General features: G+C 36.6%; 1 protein-coding gene across 14 annotated transcripts in view; it reads right to left on the minus strand.

Moving 5' to 3' along the window:
• Nucleotides 1–24,729, minus strand: part of PARD3 (par-3 family cell polarity regulator) — a 425,974-nt gene that overhangs the window by 171,710 nt on the left and 229,535 nt on the right. For 10 of the 14 annotated variants that reach the window (XM_065731479.1, XM_065731476.1, XM_065731472.1 and 7 more), the window contains 5 exons: nt 24,281–24,420; nt 22,249–22,377; nt 18,475–18,513; nt 6,833–7,021; nt 6,194–6,364 (listed from right to left, as the gene is read on the minus strand). In XM_065731479.1, coding sequence (XP_065587551.1) covers nt 6,194–6,364; nt 6,833–7,021; nt 18,475–18,513; nt 22,249–22,377; nt 24,281–24,420 — 668 coding nt within the window. The remainder of the gene's footprint in view (nt 1–6,193; nt 6,365–6,832; nt 7,022–18,474; nt 18,514–22,248; nt 22,378–24,280; nt 24,421–24,729) is intronic. The other 4 variants (XM_065731482.1, XM_065731480.1, XM_065731485.1 and 1 more) reach the window with 1 other exon arrangement.

Consider the following 24,729-nt stretch of genomic DNA (forward strand, 5'->3'; position numbering starts at 1 on the left):
GTGAGCCACAATTTTAAAAACCCACCAAAACGGACCAAGAAATGAAGAGAGAGAATAATGATTTTAAGCAGCACCCTACATAGAATACTCAGACTGAAGATAAAACATTTTCCAGGGACATCAGCCATGTACCCAGGAAATCAATGGGACCACTCAACAGCAAATGAATGAAAGGGATTCCAAGGGATAAATCTGTAGTAGGGAATCTCACTGATTTCTTTGCATCTGTCAGTATTGTCAAAGATACTGGGGAGATTTCTATACCTGACCCCAGTGTCAACCAGAAGAAAACACCCAGGATACATTAGACCAAATGGGTAGGTGAGAAGTTAACGTGTCACCCAGGTTGGATGGCATTCTCTCAAGAGCCCTGAAGGAACTCAAAACTGAAATTCACAACTGCTGGCCGAAATGCCCAACATACTATTGAGAATGGCCATGTTGTCAGAGGACTGCCCATACATCTAGAGATCTTGGGGACTACAGACCCGGGAGCCTGGCATTCAGGATGAAATGGTGGGATCTACAATAAAGAGTAAAATAATTGAGCATAGAAGTTTGTGAGGAGGCAGCACTGGGATTTTCTTTGAAATATGCCTCACTGACATATTGGAGTTGCGGAAAGATGCCAGTAAGCTCTCCAAGTTCTCTCAGGCAATAAAACAGACATAATACATTTGCATTTTCCATAAACCTTTCCCATAGCTTCATATCAAAGGCTTTAAAGAAAGTAATTTTTCATGGAACTGGACTAGGTTTTCATTTTCTGAATCAAAATCTGGCTAAAGGATTGGAAACACAAATCAGACTTCAGGATGGAGAAAAGTCAGCTGTAGATTCCCCTAGGGCTCCAGGCTGGGAATAGCTCAGACTGATGAGCAGCTTTATCAATGACCTGGAGAAGGGACTGAACAGTGAAATCAGTGTTTGAAGAAGATATTAAAGTATTTTTGATGGTTAAATGAACTCCAGAAGGACTTCAGAAAACTAATCTAGTGTGGAAAAACAAATAAACAAACATAGCATATCAATTTCAAAGTAAGTAATGCATGAAAAGAAAAAACAACGTTGAACGTTTTATGCTGAGAAGAATAGATGTTTGTTTGTTTCCTTTTTTTTTCTTTTTTCATTTTATAACAAAACCACTCACTTGAACAGTCTATCTCACTAATCTAACCATCCATTCACTTAAACAGTTGATAAGGTCATAAAGTCCTTATATGGTCTGGATTTATGACTTTCTCCACTTCAAGGAATGGTCTTTTTTCAATTCGTGAACTGGAGCAAAGATGAACAGACATGCAGAAAAAAATTTGGAGATCTGAAAATCGTTTGCAAATCTTTTTTTTCAGGCAGGTTTGGCATGACATAAATTCTGTCAAAAAGGTGAGGCAGACAAGAAAAACCCTTGAAATCTCCCATTTTGAGGAAAATGGTGATGTGCTCTCTCTTAATGGCAGACAAGTGCTGATTGCATGTGACATGAACAGAGTGCCTCTAAGCAATCTGTGCCTCTAAGCTGTCCAGGTTGAAGGACTGAAAAGAGCAGGATTCTGAAAGTAACAATTACCTTTATTTTCTTGAATCAGCACATACTGCCAGCAGCTGCACTCATCTGTCTGACAGTTATGCCTGGGCACTGTGTACATATGGTGATACAGCCAGCAGCTGTTTGCCCATACAGGCTAATTGTCATAATATCACTAATGAACTGAACACACTGTGAGGAGCACCCAAGTGCTTCTCCTTAAAAAGATTTAAGGTTCCTCAGCAATTAAAAAAATATCAACTATGAGTTAAAGACCCAAAAAGCTGATGGCCACATCCTGTGCAAACTGACCTATTACATATTGGCCATACATGATTATCAAGTCAACACTAATGTTATTCTTCCTTTTTTAAAAATTTTTTTACCATTGTCCACAAAACTTTGGAAACATAACTTACAGTCTCCCTGTCTATATAAGAAAGTTTAAGTGTCAACCCACAATGCTAATCACAAAAGAATACACTGGAAGTTGTAAACATAGATTTGAAAAGATTTGAAAGGGAGTAGATGGAATCTTAGATATAGCCACATCCCATGCTAAATGTTAGAGAAATGTTTTTGTTACACTAATCTAACAACATCCATCACATACTGTGTGATTTGTTCTGGAGTGGCTGATATTAAATAAAACTTTGCAACTTCAATAATAATGCAGTTTACAGAGGGAACTATATTACTGCACTCTATGTAGATGCAATGCAGATGAGAAAAATTCTAATCCACAGCCTTAGCTTGAAGTTAGTCCATTCATAACTACCACTCACACCATGCTTTCATCAATGTCTACTACAAGATAATTCCCTTGAAAACCTGGATAGGTTATACTCTTTCTCTTGGTGAGTAAATGAAAACTCTTTTGACAGGCAACCCTTCAGTTCAGCAAAACCACAATATAAAAATGCTTTTTACCTTCTTGGAAGTTTGTGGTCTCTTTTAAGTTTACAGTTATGTCAGAGCTGATGATGTAAATGATCCCCTCACTACTTCTCTGAAGACAAGATAATATGATTATGGTTGTTTATGTATGCCTTCATTGCAATAATAATTGCTTTGGAAGTCTATAATGTGAGAACTGGTGAAGCTGCATGAGAATAAAGCTGGCACAAAAAAAAGGAGGATCAGAAGTAGCTGCACTACATTCTAAAATAGTTTCTCAAACTAAGTAAAGCATGGAAGCCTAAAGAAGACTTTTTGACCAAAAAAAAATGCAGCTGCTGTGCAGCAGAAGCAAGGTGGATGTCCCTGCCTTTCTCAGCCATCATCTGGGGACTGAGCCATCCTTCTTTCTAGACAAGAATCAAGGACACCTGAAATTTCTGGTTTGAACAAAAACACAAAGGGACAGTGCTCTGCAGAACTACACTGCCAAACCAATTCTCTCTTCACAATGTTTAGGGCTGATTATGAAAATGAACATTAAAAATAAAATAACTTGGTATTCACAAAACTCTTGAAATCCAATTCAAACTTCTACTCAAGAGAAAAGAAGAGTTGTGCATCTTTCTCTAAAGAACGTGGGTTCATTTTGAAAATGCAAAACAAATACTGGACTTGAAATGTCACTGGGGAAAAAGGCAAGCAGGGCATTCTTTTGTTTTTCCTTTTTTTTTCCTTTTTTTTTTCCTGCTTTTTTGTAATAGGCAGACAGCAAATGTTTTTATCATCCAGACACTGAACATAATTCTTTCTTGCACTGGCATAATTACCCCTTGTACAGATTCCACAAGCTAAATTCCCCTTTGGAGATGCTTGGGGATGCTCCATGGCACAGCGAACAATTCCAGGAGGCAGAGGCCTGACCTTGGGCTGTGGTGCAGCACTGACCATATCACAGGAATGGAATGGAATAAACAATTCTGTTGACAAAGCACTAAAGGGAATATAATCGGGCTCCGTTCCACTTAACTGTGGTTCTGCAAGGCTAACGAGAGTGTAAGCTATTTCTCTTTGTCAGTCACATGGGCACACACAATCCTGAATTAACTCAGGAAAGGAATCAATTGAACGGGATCTTTACTGTTGTTATTTTAAGGTGACACTTTTGGAGAACCACAGAACCATAAAAGAGGCAAAACCATATGAAATGCTGGTAAAAAAAATGAGTTGTGTAAACATAAAGATTTGTTTTTGTCTTTGAGAAAAGAAAGTAAAAACTCTTTTCTGTAGAACAAGCAAGTGAAATGCGTGACGGGGTCTGCCTGTACAATGCTTTTCCTCCCAACCTACAAGCTCCTGACAAATGCCATGTTATTTGGACGTTTTCCTGATACTAAAAATCTTCACAAAGACTGTACACTAATCTGGTAGCAGTTACAGGAATATTCTATTAGAACACCTTACATACCAGAGCGTCTAAGAAATCAAAACTGCTGAGCTAAGTACAGTTTAGACAGAGATGGCTCATAGGAGATGCTCCCTGGGAAAGTGACCGTCACCGCAAGCCTCAGCCATACAGTGCTGCTCTCCAGCAGGGTCTCAGTCTACATATCCATTATTTGGAGGATGAAATAACTGAATACCATGCTCATATGTGGTCTTCATTTAATATACATAAATAATACTAACAGTTTATCAATTTTATGTAAAAATAATATCTAAAGTTTAAATCCTTATAATTCCTAAAGAAGGATTTACAGTTTAATTGCCAAACAGCAATAAAAATTTCTCTCTTTGCTTTTAATTAAACTGAAGTCTGAGCCTGCAAGACTTTCAGAAAACATTTCAGTACTGCCAGCTCAGCAGATAAAGTTTTATGTCCATTTAGCTTGCCTTTACAGCATATTAAAATGTACAAACAATATTTACATCGTATTTCCTTTGGCTGAATGGGATGACAGCAAGTATTCCTGACAACAAAAGATTTTCAAAGGATTATTTAATAAAGATGATCACTGTACCAATAATTGTACATCAACACTTCTCCAAATCATGATGGCTCATCTCACTGTCTTATAAAGGTGTTAAGAAATGCACAAAACCCACTAATGTAGGCTCAGACAGACACAGTTTCCCACCCTTCTGCTGGTATGCACCCATCTCAGAGTATCTAAATCTAACATCACTTCATTCAGAGCACAAATACTACAAGCTATGCCACTTTTGCCAAGTGATTTCTGCAAAATAATTAAGTAACATCAAGCAGATGTAGGGCAGCAGATTATTCTTAACGTGAATGATCAGCAATACTATCAGATTTAAGGAGCTGGATTTGCTCCATTATGTTTACAAATACTGCCTGCATACATTTGTTCTAGAAGACTTTCATTAAGATTAGAAAAAACACTTTCCATGCCCTATTTAGAAGAAAAAATTTAAACAGTTCAAAAGACTAAAATATTTATTACTATGTAGAAACATACAAAATATAGCTGAAACTGGATTGAAATAAGAAACAGTCTTCAAATGACAGAGTCTATACCCACTGGCACTCGGAACTCTTGCTAATACAGGACATTACCAAATATTAAAAGGTCAGAATTCTTTTGACACCAGGTGAGAAACCAACGTGCATCCAAACTGTTTTTTCTGCAGTGTATGTATATGTATTAAAGCTATGTATAAGCACACAGTCAGGAAAATCTTAAAAGTAGTGTCTTTTTCAAACAAGAAAGCTATTTTTCAAATAAGAAACTACAAACTGGAATTTTTTAAAGATCAGTTTTATACATTAAGAAGTAAACCCTGCCCTTTCCCCCTAGGAAGGATCTGCAATACTAAACCAATTTGTGCACATCATTGAAGGATGAATCTCAAGGAAAAAAAAATCCAGATAAGACCTTACTGGTGTTAGCAAGAGTGAAAGCATGATTTTTAGATGTCTTAAGAACAGATGTCTCCCTGATCTGCCATTCAGCCGCATTTTATTTAACTCAGTGCATTTCTCTAATGCATCAAAATCATTTTGAATTCTAACTCAGTCCTACACAGCATCTGCAGCCTTTCTCCGTGTCATATGTCCACATATTTCTGCTATATTGTATTGTTTATATTAATCTAGAAGATAAAACTAATATAAATCATGCAAACATTTCAAAATATCAACACATTAACACAGCACTGGAGGAGACCAAAGCTGCAAAGAATATCAGAAGAATCGCTGCTGAGCCCTTCCTTCAGTCTTTTGTACTCATCAGCAATGAAGGCCAAGACACAAGATATTGATGATCAGAAATAACAGAATTATTTGTACCTAGCTTTGAAGAATCTTTAAATGAAAGTTTTAATTGCCTAGAGAAAATGTAGTTATGAAATATATGAGCTTTTTCTTCATTAAAAAAAATTCGAAGTGACAAAGAAGCAAGTCAATTGACACTAAATCTATAAGTGAAAGATTCAATAGACCTGCATTAAAACCTTCAAAGAACCAAAATCACATAAGTGGTGGGATCCAATTACAAAATCAATATAGTTTTATTCAGTGTTTCCTGTTACCCATTGATGAAAATACTCAAAAGAAAAACTTTATTGATCTGGTAATAAGGTTAACATGTCTAACACTGAAATTCAGATCATTTTGTAATTCTCTCTTTCTTTAGCTCTTAAAATATTATTTTCCTAGTCTCAGAAGACACAGAACATCACCTGTAAAGAGAAATAACTTAGAGGAAGTTAAAAATCCCAACCCCAATATCAGAAGTGTATTACCTCATTGCATTTACTTATTCGCCTTGCCACAATAAGCTGAATCATGCCTCGTTTGTTTCCTTCAGTGGACATGGATCTTCTTAAAGTTTCCATAGCATCTTGATTTGTTTTGCCCAGTAATGATTCTCCATTTACTGCTATTAGTTGATCGTTCACTCGAAGCCTGCCATCCTGGAAAAGCAAATTATCACCAGTCACCTAAAACATGCTATGAACCAAGTGTAGTCGGACGGAGAGAGGGAAAAAAGGAGAAAGAATCAAACAACTATACTACGCCCTAAGAGTTTATAGCCAAGTGGACACTGATATAATAGCTTCTATCACTAACGCTGTAGAAAATGTCTACTCCAATCATTTATAGTTTTGTACTTCAAGCTATTACCATAACCTGTTTGAATAAATAGCATTCTAATTGAACTGTACCAGGGATTGCTTGTATCTTTCCTTGAATCTTTAAAGGCTGTTAAATCATGCAATACATAAGCAAGACTTTTTGTAGAAATCTAAATGTTACCTCAAGTGGCATAATTCAAAATTGCTAGTTACAGAGCAACTTCATTCCTGGACCTGTGGTTATCTTCAAAATAGCCTAATTATGGAAAATAGAGGAAGACAAAGCACATGGACATTCCTTCTTACCTTGGATGCTGCTCCACCATTGATAATAGACTTGACAAAAATTCCTAAATCAGCGTGATTTTCTTTTGACCGATTTCCTTTGACACTCACACCAAGTCCAGCTGATCCAGAGTCATTAAGAGGAACTTCAAATGTCAGGAATTCCCTGGTTCCATCAGGTGTGAGAACAAGCTCTTCCTCTTCTGCTTTCTGTCAGGAAGATTATCATGGGATTACAGAAGAGCATTTCTACTTGGGAATTCTTTTTCTTCCACAGCTATTAGCATTTAAAAAAATGCTTTCAGCTACAATGACACAATATTTTTCACAGTAATTATTCAAAGAAACATGCACAAATAGTGTAATTTCAGTCACCTCCAGCTGATGCCTAGATTCAGAAATATCTTATGTTTGTGTCTGAGTACTTTTCTGTCTAGTAAAATAGTTGAATTATATGTCATTACTGAATGTGTCATTAATGCCAATGCACATAATCCTATCCTACTGCCCCCCTCCCCCCCAAAAAAAAGCTATATCTGAAATGATTTTCTGATTTGACTACTTACAGAATTTTTAAAATACCACCATAATCTGTGGTCTGTTTGTGATATATGGGGATAAACTACTTGAAAGAAAATGAAATTCAAAAATTATTCAGTCCTTTCATTTTGTTTAGAATGAGCTGTATTAGGAAAAAAAAACAGAAAATTACACAGCTGAGATCTGAAGTCCACATCTCTGCTACTGCCAGTCTTAGCATCAAATCCAGTTCAGCATGGCAGTTTTCCCATCTTTCCTGGCTCTTCCCTTCTCCTCTGTCATCCTACCCACATATTTGGTTCTTTGCTGCCCTCCACACTGCTTTAGCTTTACAAGGACAATCCCAGATTTCGAACGCCTGGAACTACAATCACAGCCCAGTCAGTGCCTCTGGCAAGGAGCTGCTCAGGACACCACAGTGCGCCCAAAAGCCATGAAGGGAAGGTGAGTACCTTCTCACTTCACCTCCTGACAAATTCAGAGTGGCCCAGCAAATGCCCTGGGGATGGGTTGGAGCAGACTCTCTGGGAAGCCCCAGAAGAGCAGTGGCACTTGTGGGGGATGCAGCTGTGGACAATGGTTCTCAGCACAGATGATGGAGACCCAAAATGTGCTGTTGTTTTCTCATCCATATGAGGAAGCAACAGTAAGAGAACATCCACCAGAATGTGGTGACTAATTCTGGAAGAATCAGTCTGTCTAATATTTTCATAAATTTGGCAAATAACATTAACTGAAATCACCTCTCATTTTTACTCTGATTTTATACCCATTTTTCCCACATCACTCTCATCTCTGCAAAACTCACTTGGGTTTCTCTCTACATCCCGACAGTTAAAGCAGGACAGGATGCACTACAAGTTTACTTTTGCTTGCTGAGCCATCTCTGTCTCTAAGATCTGAGGAAATGCAAAGCTGACAGGCTCTTATGAAATCCAAACACAAACTACTGCAGAGATGGATATGAAAGCCATGTGGAGTACAGAAGACTGAGATAATCAGTTTGGGCAAAGTATGCTTGTTTTGTCACCACTGACCTAGAAATGCAATGTGAAAATGTCATATGGGAAGGATGTCAGATGGCTGAGAGCACTGAAACAGCCAGGGGAAGGAAAACAGGAGCTCTGTCTTTTCCCATTTGGTTAAAAGCATGAGCCTTAATGTGTTCACCAGGTCTTTTCATTGCATTAGATACACACGTATAACCATAACTTGGTTATAACAAAGTGTAACACAAACTTAACATCCCCCTCTCCAAGTGCCAGATCAGCTTGCTTATGAATCCCATTATCCAAACACATCTCTTGGCTGTGCAAATCAGCATTATCTGTGCTTGCCATCAGGAATGGAAATGTCTGCACTGTCCAAGGAAAAAATATTGGATTTAAAACATAATCTTCAGGTTTTGGCAAAAGTACAACCCCAATTTTCCTGTTTAAATCACAAAAGCATTAGCTGAAAGATACAACTGAGATACACCTTTTGTCAGGTAGCTGCAGGATAATGCAATCTGAGACAGAAGCATTCAACTTCTGATTTTTTGTAACCCTGTCTGCTTTCATTTTCCTTAACAAATATAGAAGAACAGAAAGCTGTGGAGCCAAAAGGGGAATAAAGGCAAAGCAGAATGCATGGGTACTCCAAAGCACACAAGCTCACTAGATTTCTCTTCACTACTGTTATTATAAATTTACAATTTATCCTCCTCATTGTTTTCAAATGTTCTAAAAAATATGGAAGCATTTCAGCCATTTTTTGGTGTAAGACACAGAACTGCTTCTCCCCACAGTCTGCCAGGTACACTTCTCTATGACCATGGGCCCATGGGAGCACCTCCATCAGCACCCCCATGGAATGGGCTAATGGCCTCAGTTCTTCTCCTCGCTGCTCCCATAGAGCTGCTCTGTCAGCTCAGCCCTGCTCCTAATGCAGTTCTTCCACTTGCCTATCTTCTACAGATTTAAATAAGGAAACAATCCAATGCTAAGACAGAGCTGCAGACACCTGAGTGTGGAATTGCCCCACAGTTTCTACTAGAAGCACATAGGAGAAAAATGTGGCATTCAAAAATAGAACTTTTAGGATCCAATGACTAACATATATGAAAGTACAGACTCGTAACATTTGTGCCACATCATGGTACCAAAGAAGGCCTAGCTATATATAATACAATGAACACAAATTGTATTTCATACAAAGCATTAAAAAAGACTATATATTTGTTAGGAAACTCTAGGTGTGAAGAAAAAGAGCTGTTCTCTCAGAAATGAGCAATGAGATTTCAGCCCGACCCTTCGATATTTTGAACCAAAAGTCATGATAAATATATAAATAAATGAAAAAATATATAAATATATTAAGATTTACTGAATCCCTTTTGACCAAAGTGCTTTGTACTACAGAAATACTAAATATGCACTGACTCTCCCCAATAAACTAAATATCTACCACTGTAAAGATTACATCAAAATTGTACTGCATAATGAGAATCTAAATGCAACCATAGAAATTCTCTAATACACCCATGAAACAGAATAAAAATGCACAGAAATCTAAAATGCATCATTTAAAAATTTACACTGAACACAATCACTTCCTAATTGCAATAACTTCCATTTGATCTTGATATACCCTAAATTAACATCTTCACTATGTCAATCAAACACCTCAACACTATTTTCATGATTAGTTGATCTGTGGGAGAAATTTATTGCTTCATATACCTTGAGAGACCAGAAGTAAACATGCAAGCAAATTTATGTACTATGAACCCTCAGCCACAAAATTCAACTCCCTTGAGATTTTTCACACACTACATCCAAAACAATTAACAGCAGAACAATATTCTGTTCAGACAGAGTCTGCTGAGGAAAAGGTCATCTGAAATGACTTCAGCTGGATGAAAGAAGCTGCTCAAGTAAGCATATATAATTTGTAATAAAAATTCGATTGGTGATAATTTATGTAGGTAACTTTTTTTTGCTTCGAATTCACACTTAGCATCAATTTATGCTAAATGACATTTGAGATACATTTTTCACTTTTTAAATGCAATATAAATACATTGTAAATTTAAAGATAAACTTACTGACTAGAACAAAATGATGGTGATGTTGGGAGATATACAGATATTAAAGAAAGATAAGGGGAGGGAAAATATATTACTCTTCCATATGAAATCAGTTTCTGATCCCATTATAAAATCTGGTATAATTTTACAAATACCATTAGAATAGACTTCAACAGTAACAGTGTAATGAGCTTACTGCATCTTGTTAATAACAACATCTACTACTTTTCTTTTTTTGTTTTAAAGGCTACAAAGAAATGTCTCGCTTGGGACTTCTTTCCTTTATAAAATCTCATCAGGGTTCAGCTGGTGAATAAACAGCATGAGATGGGTGAAAAAAGGAAAGCTAACAAAAAAGAAAAACCTCCTTCCACCTAACAGGGGAAGCAATTTTCCATCAAGCTGGGACAAGTTTTCAAAGTGGCTTGCTGCAGCTACAAATCCGGCTGCATTCTCTACAGAGAAGTTCATTCTCTTGCAAGCTTAGACATGCAGACTTCTCAGCAGCTACTGAGCCTCTGAAACTTCTCTGCAAGTTACTTTGTGATTACGTAGTGAGAAAAGAAAAAAGTTAATCATGGGACTCTGGGTAAAAAACAGTGCACTGCTGTTTTCACTCGCAGAAGCCAGTAACAGAGCTGTATCCCACACCTCAAGGCTATCTTTCAGAGTTATGTATACAATACAAATGAGAACATTTGTAGGGCTCCTGTATAAACACATACACGTATAACACAAAAGCAAAAACATCTTTCTTATATGATGATTATATTGATGTGATAGATCAAGTAACTAGAGCGCAAACCCCACTAAACAGCTATAATGACCCCATCATTACTATCCAATTTTACCTGCCCCTAAATCTTTCTGTCCAGTCTCGTCACACTGCAGCCCTAAGCCTACTAGCCCGTTTTATTTTTATTTTGTTTAATTTTGTTTTATTTTATTTCCTATCCACCTCACAAATGTGTCTTTTTTTTTTTTTTTTATTTGCCTGGTCTGAAAATCCCAAGTTCTTGAAGGCTTGAAGACCTCCAAGTGCTCAACACATCTAAGAAGTGTAATTTATAAAAGTAAAAGGAATAGAATATATAAAATGACAGATGTAGTCATTTGGTTTCAATAATGGGCAGCCAGACTAAAGTCACAGACTTTTCCTGGATATTTTTAATCTTTAGAGGATCTTAATACAATATTCATTGCTTATTCCTCCTGAAAGGGAACCTGTGAAAATATTAAATCATAGAACCACAGAACTGTAGGGGTTGGAAGAGACCTCAAGAGATCATCAAGTCCAAGCCCCCTGCCAGAGCAGCTCCCTAGCCCAGGTTGCACAGGTAGGTGTCCAGGTGGGTCTTGAATGTCTCCAGAGAAGGAGACTCCACCACCTCTCTGTGCAGCTGTGCCAGTGCTCCATCACCCTCATGCTCACCATTACAAGTCCCATACATTAGGAAGCCAGTAAAATTTGCCTCAGTACTGTTAGAACAGAACAAAACTCTTATTTTGAAATTAACATCATAGACACAGGAGAAAGGAGATGTCAGTGAGGTACTGCACAGACATTCTTGTCCTGAGAGATGGCTCTAATTGTTTTGTCCTTCAGGTTAGGTAAGTGACATTGCTGTCACATCAGGTAACCTTCTGAACTGAAATAAATCGAAAGAGGATGAAACTCACCTTTATCTTATGTTATCACATATACAAACATCCAACATGTATATCCAGCAGCCCTAAGGAGCCAAAACAACAGCTTCATCGATCAGCAGCTGTTTGGGGGGGGGGGGGGGGGCAATGTTTGGCCCTTTTAAAAATGTAGATGTATTACTGCTGGAGGTACTGAAAACAGAGCAATGTAGGTGGCCTGGAACACACCTCTCTGACTTCAGTTGAGGCCCCTCCTGAGGAGAAATAACTGAGAGCTGATGCACACTGGTATGGTTAGGCACCACATACAAATATAACAGCAGATTATTTTGATTTCAAGCTGGACCTCCAGCAGAGAGATGCATTCCTCCTGATCGGAGAGCGACATGTGCATTCCATGCTTCCATCAGAGTTTCCCTCTGAAATGCTACAGTGCCTTTTTCCTTCCTTTTACTATTTTAAATCAACAATCATGTCCTGTATTACAGGTTGTAAGAGTCCAAAGCATCTACTTATCTTATATACCAGCAGATTATAAAAAGATAATAGGGCATAAGCCAAATAAACAACTAAAATTCTTGCACTAGCTTTATTTTCTAACTCTTCCTACGTTAAGTATTTGAATATCTCCCATATGTTAGATAAACACTAATGAATCTTATTTGCATGTATACAGTGAGGCTCATTATTCATATTAGCAAAGTTAATATGTCACATCTGGCAAATACTGCACTCTTGTTCAAATCAAACAGCAGCTGCTAAATATCAAAAACTATATTTGAATTCTAAGATTTTAAGGGAAATGTGGTCTGCTTTAATTTTAATCCCATCAAGGAAAAGATTTTTTGCATATTGTTATGTGGATTAACTTTGTTACGTCCCTATACACAGAAATGCTTGCTCATGAAAATACTGCAAAATAGGCTTGTTATATTTCCAGTTACGTCCATTTCAGGGACTTAATTTAGTATCAGAAATATGTTCCATATTCTATTAATGTCTTCAGTTTAATGCTTTTGATGGATTAAAAAATGGTTTAGGAAAAAAATTATTTTTTTTCCTAAGAGCAAAAAATTCTAACATGTGATTTTCATTTAGCATGGAAATCAAAGCTTTGCAAAAGCCGATATTTAAGTATATCCACATGTTTGTTATTTATCTATATAAGAACACCATTGCTTGTCTACACTAACATTATTCTTCCTAATGCTAACATTGTGATCTGGGGTGTTGTAGGAACTGTTTTAAGCAGACAAAATTCTATGTTTAAAATCAACTGATCACACCACTAAAAATATTTCATTCATTATACATTACAGTTACCATAATGACTATCATCTATCATTTAAGATCAAAATAATCCACTCCAAATTGCTTCTACTCAAAGTTTCTGCTCCGACTGTATGCTCTGAAACAAATACACAATTGTAATGCTAACCTCTCTTTCTTTACTGATTTTTCTTTTTTTCTTTACAGATGCTTATCCTGGAGAAATGAAAACCAAGGGATTAGATACACAGCAGGTGTCTGCTTTGCTAAAGAAGTCTATAGAGCTACAGCTCTCTGTACTATCCCTTGTCCCAGAAAAACTTCAATGCACAACACGCTAATGACACAGTTCCCTAAAAATCCTTATACTTCTCCCATTGGGCTATTGGCTGTGTAAGACCTGAAAGACTAAAGAAACAGATAGAGTGTCTGGGAAATCCAGACAGAATAACAAAGTTGAAAGCAACACAACGCCTTTGTACAAGTAGAGGACAAGGAACTCGTACTGGGCACTGGGAGTGCCCCACATCTCACTTGTAATTCTGCTAGAGGCTTTCAGGCAACCATGGCAAACCATTTCATCTCACTGTTTTTCCCAGGATTTAATAGCAGTAAAGAATTTAAACCAAGAATCTAAAGGCAACAGTGCAGTAAAGCAAACTTTCTACATAGCCAGTGAATTTTCAGTGGAATTTTAAGCAATGACATGAGCGATGTGCTAAAGCAAGTATTTGGAAGAACCCATGACACATTACCTGTGCTAGCAGATGACCAGCGAAAGGAGTTGGGGGCCCCTTTCAGTCCCAATCCTATATCTGCTGTTTGACTTGTAAATACCTTATACAGTTAACTTCTCATTATCCAAAATAACTGGGATCGGTATGTAGGAAACAGCACAATAACAGTGAATAATAATGGGCACATAATGGGACTTCAGGATGACTCTGCAAGCATCACTGAGGAGACCTGGTGTAGAACTTCAGTGCAAGGGACACTGGCTCGCGAGAAACTGGCAAGAAACTGTCCAGCTTTGAGATAATGACTGCAGCTGCAGTGCACTCCCAGCTCTCTCAGAAGAAAGTGAGTCTTGTGTGGGTGCTTCTTACATTGTGCCGCAGACACACTGCAGCCCAGCTAAGTCTCATGGGGTCAAGAGACAAAGCTATGAGCCGCAGGATCAGTCCCAAGTACAGTATAACACAGAAGTGCTAGTGGATTACCCTTGAACATTCCGGGAATTCAAACTATTCAAAGAGCATTCACAGGCACAGTCACTCAACTGTTATATTAATTATTCACAACAAATTATGCCTCTGCTCTGTTCATTAATGCCCCCAGAACAAGCTACTCAATAATAGAGTACCTCCTACGGTAAAGGACTCTAAACACAACATTATCCTGAAGAAGATTACACATTTGCTTCTTCCATTTGATCTGCTTCATATCTCACAACTTTATGAAAAATAGAACCTGAAACCATTCAAAATAGCATGCTGCATGCATCGTAATCACCCTTCTGTCTCACACCACTGCAATAAAAACGATATAAAAACAACCAGCACCAGTTATTTGTAACATTTCTAAACATTGTGAAGGTAATAACGGCATCAGTTCCACATCTGATCAAATCATTCTGTATCTAATGATATCAGCTCTGCCAGTAGTGTTGGCTGGCATGAGCGAATGTGAAATCTTGGCTCAAACTTTTGGAAATTTGGATCACCTATTGCAGCAGTGGAAATTGAAGCTTGCCCGTATTGCTGGGTGCAGCAATCATGAAATGGAGTCTGAATCCTAACGTTATCAACAGGCAGCATCCTATAGAAAACAGTCATACACATATATGGTAATTATTTCTCTAGCACTATGTACATGAACGTTAACTTGCCAGCTTGAATTCAGAAAACAAACAGCGAATGACAATTGTAAAAGCAAAATATTACTGAAACACTATTGACTTTCAAAGAGTATGGGGGAAAAATTAATTGGCAGATGTTTTACATAGCATAATTAACAGTTCATTTCAATGCTCTGTAACAAGATTAAGATAATTATGCTTATAAACAGAAATGTAATAATGATAAATTACTGGTTTTCATATTACGGTCAATCTCCTACATTCCAAATAATCACCATGCTCAGAAATAGGTGCATCTGTTTTGTCGTCAGCTATAACATTGGTTATAGTGCTCGGGCAAAGCAGGGCTTTTGAATGAGATACAGGAGATGCTCATGCACCAGGACTAAACCACATGCCTGTTCCATTCATCTGCAAACAGAACGCAAAAACATCCATCCTGTTTTCACTAGGCATGCTTAACATGGCTGAAGATACATTAGCAATCTGAATTTCTTATGGCTAACTGAAGAGCAAAGCTTAGATTCTCTGAGCTTAGCACATTAGGCAAACCCCTTTTATGGAAGTTTGTGGATGAGAATATAAGAACATGTATTCTGTGATGGTTCAGAAAATATAGTTATATGCTTTCTTGGAAGGGCAGTTAAGTAAGTAATAAGCTACACAATGATTTCAGGCTACATATAAATCAGAGAGACCAATTGTCAAGGTTTTATATTACTATATGTGTGATGATTTTAAGTACTGCATTCAAGTGCAACAATACTAGTATCAACCATTTCAAACAAACAGTTTCATGAATGTAACCCCTCAGTGTTAATAACACACTGATAGATTAGGCCTTACATTCTTGCACATATATATAAATTTTATTTCAGGAGTACTGTTTTCAGGGCTTTTTTTTCATTTCTATTTTCAAAGTTGCATTTTTTTCCTATTTTCCTACAAAGACATAGCCATTAAAATAAACACCCCACAGCCATTTTCCCTTTAAATTAGAAGCAGATTTTTGTACTTCACCTCTCTCATTTCTATAGCTTCGCTACCTCCATCACAATTTTCTATCCTGTTTTTTTCTTTTATTTTGCTTTGCTTTCTAGTAAATCAAGTCCTTGACTCTCAGAGTCTAAAACCTCACAACTAACAGCATAAAGATCAGAGCACGCACAGAAACAGAAATTGCAAGATAGAAATCTCAAAGAACTGAAAATTAGACAGAGGATGAACAAACAAATAGAGACAGACCAGAGGAAAATAATGAAAAACACTTTTAAAAATAAAAATAAATTAAAAAAGAAAGCAAATGTGTGACTGTATTATTAATGTGCAGCTGAGGGAATGTAGTTCTGCATAAAGGTAGTATCACAGCTATCCAAAGCAAAGAAGATTAGAAGGGAGGAGGTAAAAGCAAAAGCATTGTGCATTTAGAAAACTCACCGACACCTTTCACATTTAGTCTATTTTTTATTTTCACCCAGAAAGGGGAAATTTTAAGACATTTACCATTTCTACTATTGGTCACTATTGCTCTTAGTTTTCGTTTAAAAGAAAGATCTCGCTCCACAGTGAATGAAAACAAAATATTATGCAAAAAAAAACAACCTATTTTTCTATTGACCATCTTTCTAGCTTCATTCCTTCACTGTATGTCTCTGCATGTTTCCCAATTCAGTTCCTCATTTCTAAGGCTTGTTTGGGCTTTCTGGATGATTCAAGCACAGTTTTTCAGCAATCCGTAGCTACTCATGTGCTCCCTGTTGCTCTTGCATAATGTACTTCTTAATGAGAAATGTATGGCTCACACCTACAGAGGAGAAATGAGAGTGCCTTTCCTCTTTTGGACTTGTCTTAGAAGAGGTAGAGAAGTTGGAACAGAAAATGGCAGAAAAAGGATTTCACCATAGAATTTGTTACAAAACATTAAGTGTGCAACAGATAAGCAATTACTTTATATAAATACCCAATAGGCAATCTGCCTAATTTGAGTGAGATTTTGTGGCAAAATTTAAATGTAACTCCTAAAAGCAGGACACTTCCATATGACTGAGCCCACAAATTGTTTTCAGTTGTATTCAATTACAGGCAGAAATGCTATCCTGGGCTTTGATCTTTGATCTCCTCACATATCAGCAGTATGTGGTAAGAAATTTAGAAGATAAGAACACGCATGCATTGTAGAGATGTGCTAAAATGATACTGTGAGGCATGTCAGACACAATGATACACCTACAATCGTGCAAACTCCTTATGCAGATGAGTTTCAGACTAGAGGATGTATAAGGAAAACAAGACGGAGGATAAAAGCGAGTATTGCTGCCTTCGGTCCAAACAGTCATTTTGCCAGTTACATTGCATTGGACTAAAACACATAAATGTCAACCCGTATGTGCCCTAAACTGTGATGACTCTTAAATCTCTTTTCCTAAACTCAATTTAATCTGAGATTCTATCTCACCATCACTGGCAAGGCATTCCAATTCATCTGGAGTCGCTTCTGTTTTTCAGCAGCTTTTCTGACTAATTTCAAATCTCAGCACGAACCCATGTAATTTCTCTATAATCTAATTTAATATTTAATTTTGAAATAGGTACCTAATTGAATGGAGCTTCTTGAAGTGCATTTTTAACTCAGATGTGGCATACATTTAAGGTACATTTATTGTAATGTCCTATATTAATGTTTCGTAAAATCTTTAATTTTAGTAAACAGTTCTGCATGTTAGTACAATCTGTACTAAAATTCAGTGTCTCAGTGACTAAAACAAGTTTGAGTAAAATATAAACAGTACACAGCCTCACTGACACAACAAATGCAACCTGTTAAACAGTCTTCAAAGGGTTACACTTGATACTACTTCCCTATAATTTCTTTAAAATAACTAAGTAATCTTAGTTTGCTACTAAGGTCAATTCAGACTTACATTAAAGTGCTTAACTGCTATGTTTTTCTATCTCAAGATTTGGTCATATAACCATGTTTTAAACAATAAATTTTCCAAAAGTAGCTCAAACTAAGAGCTTACTATTACCATTCCAACTTTAGGTCTTTGCGTATAAAAAGATGTGATTTCAAATACAGTTTGAATATACATAATAATGGAATTATGTGATACCTAGTATTTGAAATTAAATTAGAAATGCATTTAAAATGTAAAGCTAGAGAGAGCCATCTACAGTATATAATGTGAAAGGAGGATTTGTGAAACTTTGATGGAGAAGTGCCACATCAATTTAAAAACATTTGGGAGTCTTCCAGTATGGAAAAGATGAAACTCTTACCGTTTCCTTTGGAATTTGTGACTGGCTTTGTTCTGCATTCTAAAGAAAGTAAAAAAAATAAATAAGAACACAGCTATATACGACATAAACTATCTATTAGGAGGGGGATAAGCAAAAAGGTCTAATTCTGACATGAACTGGTAAGAGAAAAATGAAGGGCATTCATCATGCCAATTCAATTTTTTTCTAAATAAGCACTAAATGAGGGGTGAACAAAAATAACCTCCAGCAATCTGTGGCCAGTGCACCTGGCTTTATCTGGTTATGAAGAAGGTGAATATCTGGCTAAGGAAGGATTACAACTGCTCACACCATTTTCTGGCTAGTTGAATGTTCTTGGATGTTCTCCCTGGCATTTCTCTTCCACTCTGAGGGCTTCAAAGAATGACCTCAGTAGTCCAGATGAACCCTTCCAAATATTTTATATAAATACCTGTTTTAAAAACATCCACTCACATTTTAGCAAGGGATTTCCCTTTGCAATATGTTTGGGTGAGCCAGAAAAACAGGGCAGGGTATCCAAAGACAGGAGGGTGCTTTTAGCAGGACCCTCTCGTACTTTGCATTTTTGTCTTAGGGCATATAAGGCAAACATACATCATTGGGAAACTATTTGGTATCCCTCAAACAATTTGGGAAGTACATGTAAGGAATATTGCTCTTCCTGCTGACTTGGTGATCACTTTCAGGCTAACCAGCTTCCATGATGAAAACCTAGACTTCATTGGATTTTTCTGTTTTGGTATGCCTTGCAGAAGATTGAAAGTTTTAAACATAAGGAAATGTAGTGATAAAATATTAATGCAAAAAACTAGTTAGCTTTTATCTAAGGTCAACAACCAATAAAACAAAAGATGAAGGAGGCAAATGCTAGGAACACATGAAGGACCTAGAAGTGGCAGTGGACATATTAGGTTGTAGAATATGGGAGACTAACTGCAGGCCCATCTTTCGTTGCTGACATTGAGAATTTATTTAGCTCAAAAGCTGAACAACCCAAACCAGTCCTTCAGCAGATTCAACAGTAGTAAGCTCCGCAAAAATATGTCACAGTAAGTTGCCTTTAGGTTTGTGAGGATGACAACAGTCCAGTCTAGTGAGTTAAACTTAATTACAGAACTCCTTACTTATTTCATAATGCAAGGGGGCAAGGGGATGAGATTTCTACAAGCAAATCTGCCTCTCACAGGGTTGTGGTGAAACACCAAGATATTAAGATAATTTGTCAAGGAAAGGCCTGGTATTCTGAAGAAGCATAACTGGTCTTCCAGATCTCACTGTTAGGAGTGGAGTCCGGCCAATCTTATGTTATTCACTGTGGCCACATTTTAATCACTTATACCATTATCTGTATTATAGGAGCTTCTACACTGAATGGTGGCTCTTCATCACACACACAGCTCTCTATGGGAGAACGCAAAATCCCGTACTAACCTCAAGGGGTTTGGCTTAACATTCCTGTAAGTTTTATATACAGCTACACATTTTTGTAGGCTCCTTCCAGACAATAATGGCAACATGCATCAAAGACGTTAAACCCACAACTCTCCTGAAAGTTTATTATCTTCATTTTACTTATAAAGAAACCCAAGTATAAATAACTTTTTGAAAGTCATTCATGTAGCCATAGCTCAAAACATAAAATTTAAACACCTCTTTTATTGGGATTACTATCTGTACAAATGTTGGCAAATATAAAATGTTTTTAACAAAGTGCTGCTCAGCAAGGAACAGCAAGTCCAGCACTTTATGAGATGGATAATATTAAATAACTTGATTTTATGCTTACAGTTTCTGAGGCATATCTCATTAAGGCAAAATTTAATGCATACAAATGTAGAAAACATGACAGAAATAGGGGAAGCATGGAAAGACAAAGAAAGTTTGTATGGCAAAAAATATGAACCAAATTGATTTCAGATTCCCTCCCTCATCCAACATTTATTTTCTTTTATCTTCTACATAAAGCAAGTGAAAGTCAATGAGAGGAGCTGTCTGAAAATATGTTTTTCTTTTAAGGTTATTTCTTACCAGAGAAGAAAGAACAGCCCTTATGATGGGTTTTAGTTCAACACCTTCCCCAGCAATTCTGCTCATGCTCTTTGACAGCTGTCAGCAGAGCACACCTAACATTTCTTCAAGTCAAAATGCAAACAAACACATCTTTATGCAACAGAGGATCATCACACCCATACACTGTCAGATCCTCACAATGCAATTTGTTCAACTGGAGCTGCAGAAATGTACAACAGGTCAGATCTGACCCTCTGACTACACAATGAAGTGCCCATGTGACATGGAGATCTGGCTTCCCTAGTCTGATGTCTGCCAAATAGCTGAGAGTATCACCTGAGCGGCAGCAGGGAGGCTACCAAGGTTAAACTCACTTAAAGCAGCTAATTTCATGTTATTTTTAAACCTAAATCAAGTATCATTATGGTTAGATACCTGCCATACTCACATCATATACTATTTACAAGACATACAACCACAGTGTCATGTTAAATTGTGTTATTAATTATATAATTTCCTATCTTTAGTATAGAAATAATATACACAAAATTAAGACATTTTCTTATTTCTAAGTTTATTTAGAAAACTTAAAAAGCATTTTCATTCACTTTTATGTTAGATAGCAATACTGTGAAAATTACACATCATAGGAAATTATAAACCGATTGCTTTCATGGGTGCAGCAATAATGTAGGGCATAATATGACTTCAAACTGTTCATTTCTCTTCATTTTAACTTTCACTTATATGCATCAATACTTTGTCATGTTCCAAGAACACTGAGCTAAAATTGTGATGTTTGCAACATTCCCTGTCATTTTGACTTACTAGCTTTAATTGTAGCTTAGAAAATAAAATAAAAAAAACTAATGTTAAATGTCTTGAAATGGACAAACAAAAATCTATTATTTTTGCATTCAAAAATAACACAAAGCCAATAGAAAAACGATATAATCTATTCATCACACTACAAGCCACTTATATTTGTCTATCTTTTCATGATAATGCAGCCAAATAATTTATTTTTAGAGCTATATGTAGCCACGATAATACAAATAATAAATAATTCCAGCAGTTTAATTGAATACAGAACAAAGTAAGACTGCTACATTCACACTCTATCTTTTCATAACAGGAATTATCTTGAATAATTATCAGAGACATATCTGTAGTCACTATGCAAGTGGAACAGGTACAGTATGAAATATCATTTTATTTCCATTTGATGTAAATTTCTCAGAAACATTCTTTGAATTACCCTGCTAAATTAATAACTGCAGGGTTTCCACTGCATAGAGAGATTTCATTTATATTCAAAAAAGGCTACTGTTTCTTCCATATTCCACTTTTTTTAGGTATTTACATATTCTGTTTTGGCTTAATAGTATATGCACTGAAATATTTTAGTGAGGAAGTAGTGGGATAAATGACAGGCTTTCAAACATAGATTTGTCCATGTGGAAGATATGAAATAATTGCTTGTCTCCATGCAAAGAAAGTTCATCTGATAGGTACTTCTATAATAAACATCTTCACTCAAAGTAAAACTTTTACTTACACATTCTTAGCAATACTTAATTCCAATACTAGATCTCAAAGATAATAATAAACATTCATGTAAAATTTCCTAAATAAAGAAAATACCATTTTGTTTCCTTATATGCTGTGCTGGCCAGCCATGTTTACTAGTAGGTGACAAGATCACTTTGTTTGTTCACATTCATCTAAATAAATCTCTTAGCTTCTCTCTATTTTACGCACCAGTTCCCTTGGATGGAATGTTTCTTCCTGTCGAAAAATCAGGAGGCTGACAGTCCCTCCCATCTTGGTGCTTCTCAGCAAGGACACAACTTCTTCTTGAGTTTTACCTGTTAAATCAACTCCATTTACCTGTGGCAAAGAAAATATTAGAAATTGATAAGACTCTAAAATGGGAAAAATATTAGAATTCATACAGAATATTTATCTGATTCTCATGGGGAGGTATTTTTTAAAAATGTCACTGAAAAATACTACTTGTGGCCACATACATACATACTTTATGGCCACAAGTTGCGCCGGGGAAGATTTAGATTAGATTTGAGGAAAAAAATTTTCTCTGGAAGAGTGGTCAGGCACTGGAATGGCCTGCCTAGGGAGGTGGTTGAGGCACCATCCCTAGCGCTGTTCAAGAAGCGTTTAGATGAGGTGCTAAGGGATTTGGTTTAGTAGTTCAGTGGGTAGGAATGGTGATAGGAGGATGGTTGGACTAGATGATCTTGTAGGTCCTTTCCAACCTAATGTACCTATGAATCTAGAATCTATGCTCCCTGGCTCAGTATTACTGATAGAAATTGCCATAAATTACAAATAACAAAATTAAAAAACCCTATATAAATAAACTCAGTGTAGACACTTATGTGGTCTTCAGAAACAAACTACATATACTTTGTCTTGAAATAATTCACAAACCTACTATAATATTGTATTATCAAAAGGATTATCAAAAACTCAAAGCACTCTTATCAAAGACATTTAATTTGACCTCTTATATGGCTGTTTTCTTTCTATTTCACATATAATATTACTATTCACACTATTTCACACATACTTAATATTTATAATAGTTTTCTCTAGTTTGCCTTTTCCTTCTTCTATTCAATCTCCACTCTGGCTTTCTTCATATTTTTCTTTTTCCTGTTCTCTACTCTCACCACCCTTATTTATCACTTGTTTCCTTCCCATCTCCATTGAAGAACATAAGAAGTTATGCCAGATGTTGCCTTACTAATTGAACATGCATTCTTATATATGAATACAAATAGGAATCAAGACAACAGTGTTGCCTTGCACTTAAGCAAGAACAGTATACTTCACAGTATACTCAAAAGCAAATTCATCTAACAGTATTTTTACATAATTTCTGCATAAATTTCTTCTGACGAAAGCCAATGTGTGAACCAAAGATGATCCTGTTTTTTCATTGGTGTTATACATATATTTTAAATATATCTTCCAAAAAAAATTGTGCCAAAAGTAGAAAACAACATTTTTCCCCAAAACAACTTAGGGGCTGGCTTTTTTTGCTTTTTTTCAGTAATCTGACCCTTGGGCCTCCATATGCTATTTACACAGTACAGCCAAGTATGGAGTACATAATGGAAAATTTTCCACAGTATGATTGCATGAGATAACTTGAGAAAGGAAGAAGCCAGGGAGGGATAGGGTATTCTCAGGCCTCTTCAGAAAAAATCATGGGCAGATTAACAGCGTTAAGCAAGGGAACTTGGTGCTCAGAAGTTAGCAAACTCTCTTCTTTTTTCCCTTCATAGGAGATCATATCTCACACAGTTGAGATGCCATAACCATCTTAGATGCTTCTCAGCCTCCTTCTACCAAGTCATCCAAGTTAGCTTGACATACTTTCAGCAATTACAGTAATTACTGAAGGCTATGCGCTCTAGAGATAATTCAAGCTGACTGTGTCAGTTTTGCAGCAAAGTGAAGTTAGGGCACAGAGAAGAAGTTACACAAATCTCCACTGTACTTCCAGTGTCATTTGGCTTGGCTTAGGGACAGTAATGAAAACCTGTGGATGGTGACATCTGATGTCACTCCAGCTAGGTCTGCAGGAAAATATCTGCTATATGCCAAGTTAAGGGAATTTTAATTCCCTTGAGAACATCCTCCATTATGGGGGGAAGTAGCCTTGTTTCTCAGTAGCACTACCCCCCAGTCATAAAATATTGAGAGCTTTTGGAGTGAACTATTCTGTGGGTTCCTGCCAAAATACAGACATGCAATGAAACTTCACCTCAATTAATCGGTCTCCAGCTTTCAGTCTCCCATCTTGAATAGCTGCACCTCTTGGAAGGATGTTTTTCACATAAATTGGAGCAGAGCCACCAATTGGAACATCTCTTGAAGTAATGCTAAATCCCAGGCCTTCTGTACCTGCATAAATAATGTAGAATATTACTTGTTAACATGTATTTTTAATATTTAATATTTTAATTTTATTCAGCAGACTGTATGCATATCTCACTGATACAATCCATGAAAAAATATATAAGATATAATAGTCACTGTACAGGAGAGGGGAAATAAAGCACAATATTACTGAAGTACTGACTCTTAGCACAGGTGGCTTAGCAGGCCCTCCATGTATCTCACTGTTCTGATGATTTCCAAGTTACTGCCATATTTCCAACTTTCTATTTCAGATTAGATGAGTGACAAGGAAGCAGAACAAAGCGTATCTGA

The sequence above is a fragment of the Cyrtonyx montezumae genome, unplaced genomic scaffold (assembly GCF_038088225.1).
Source record: "Cyrtonyx montezumae isolate F1298 unplaced genomic scaffold, pur_monq_1.0 scaffold_14, whole genome shotgun sequence".
Classification (NCBI taxonomy): domain Eukaryota; kingdom Metazoa; phylum Chordata; class Aves; order Galliformes; family Odontophoridae; genus Cyrtonyx; species Cyrtonyx montezumae.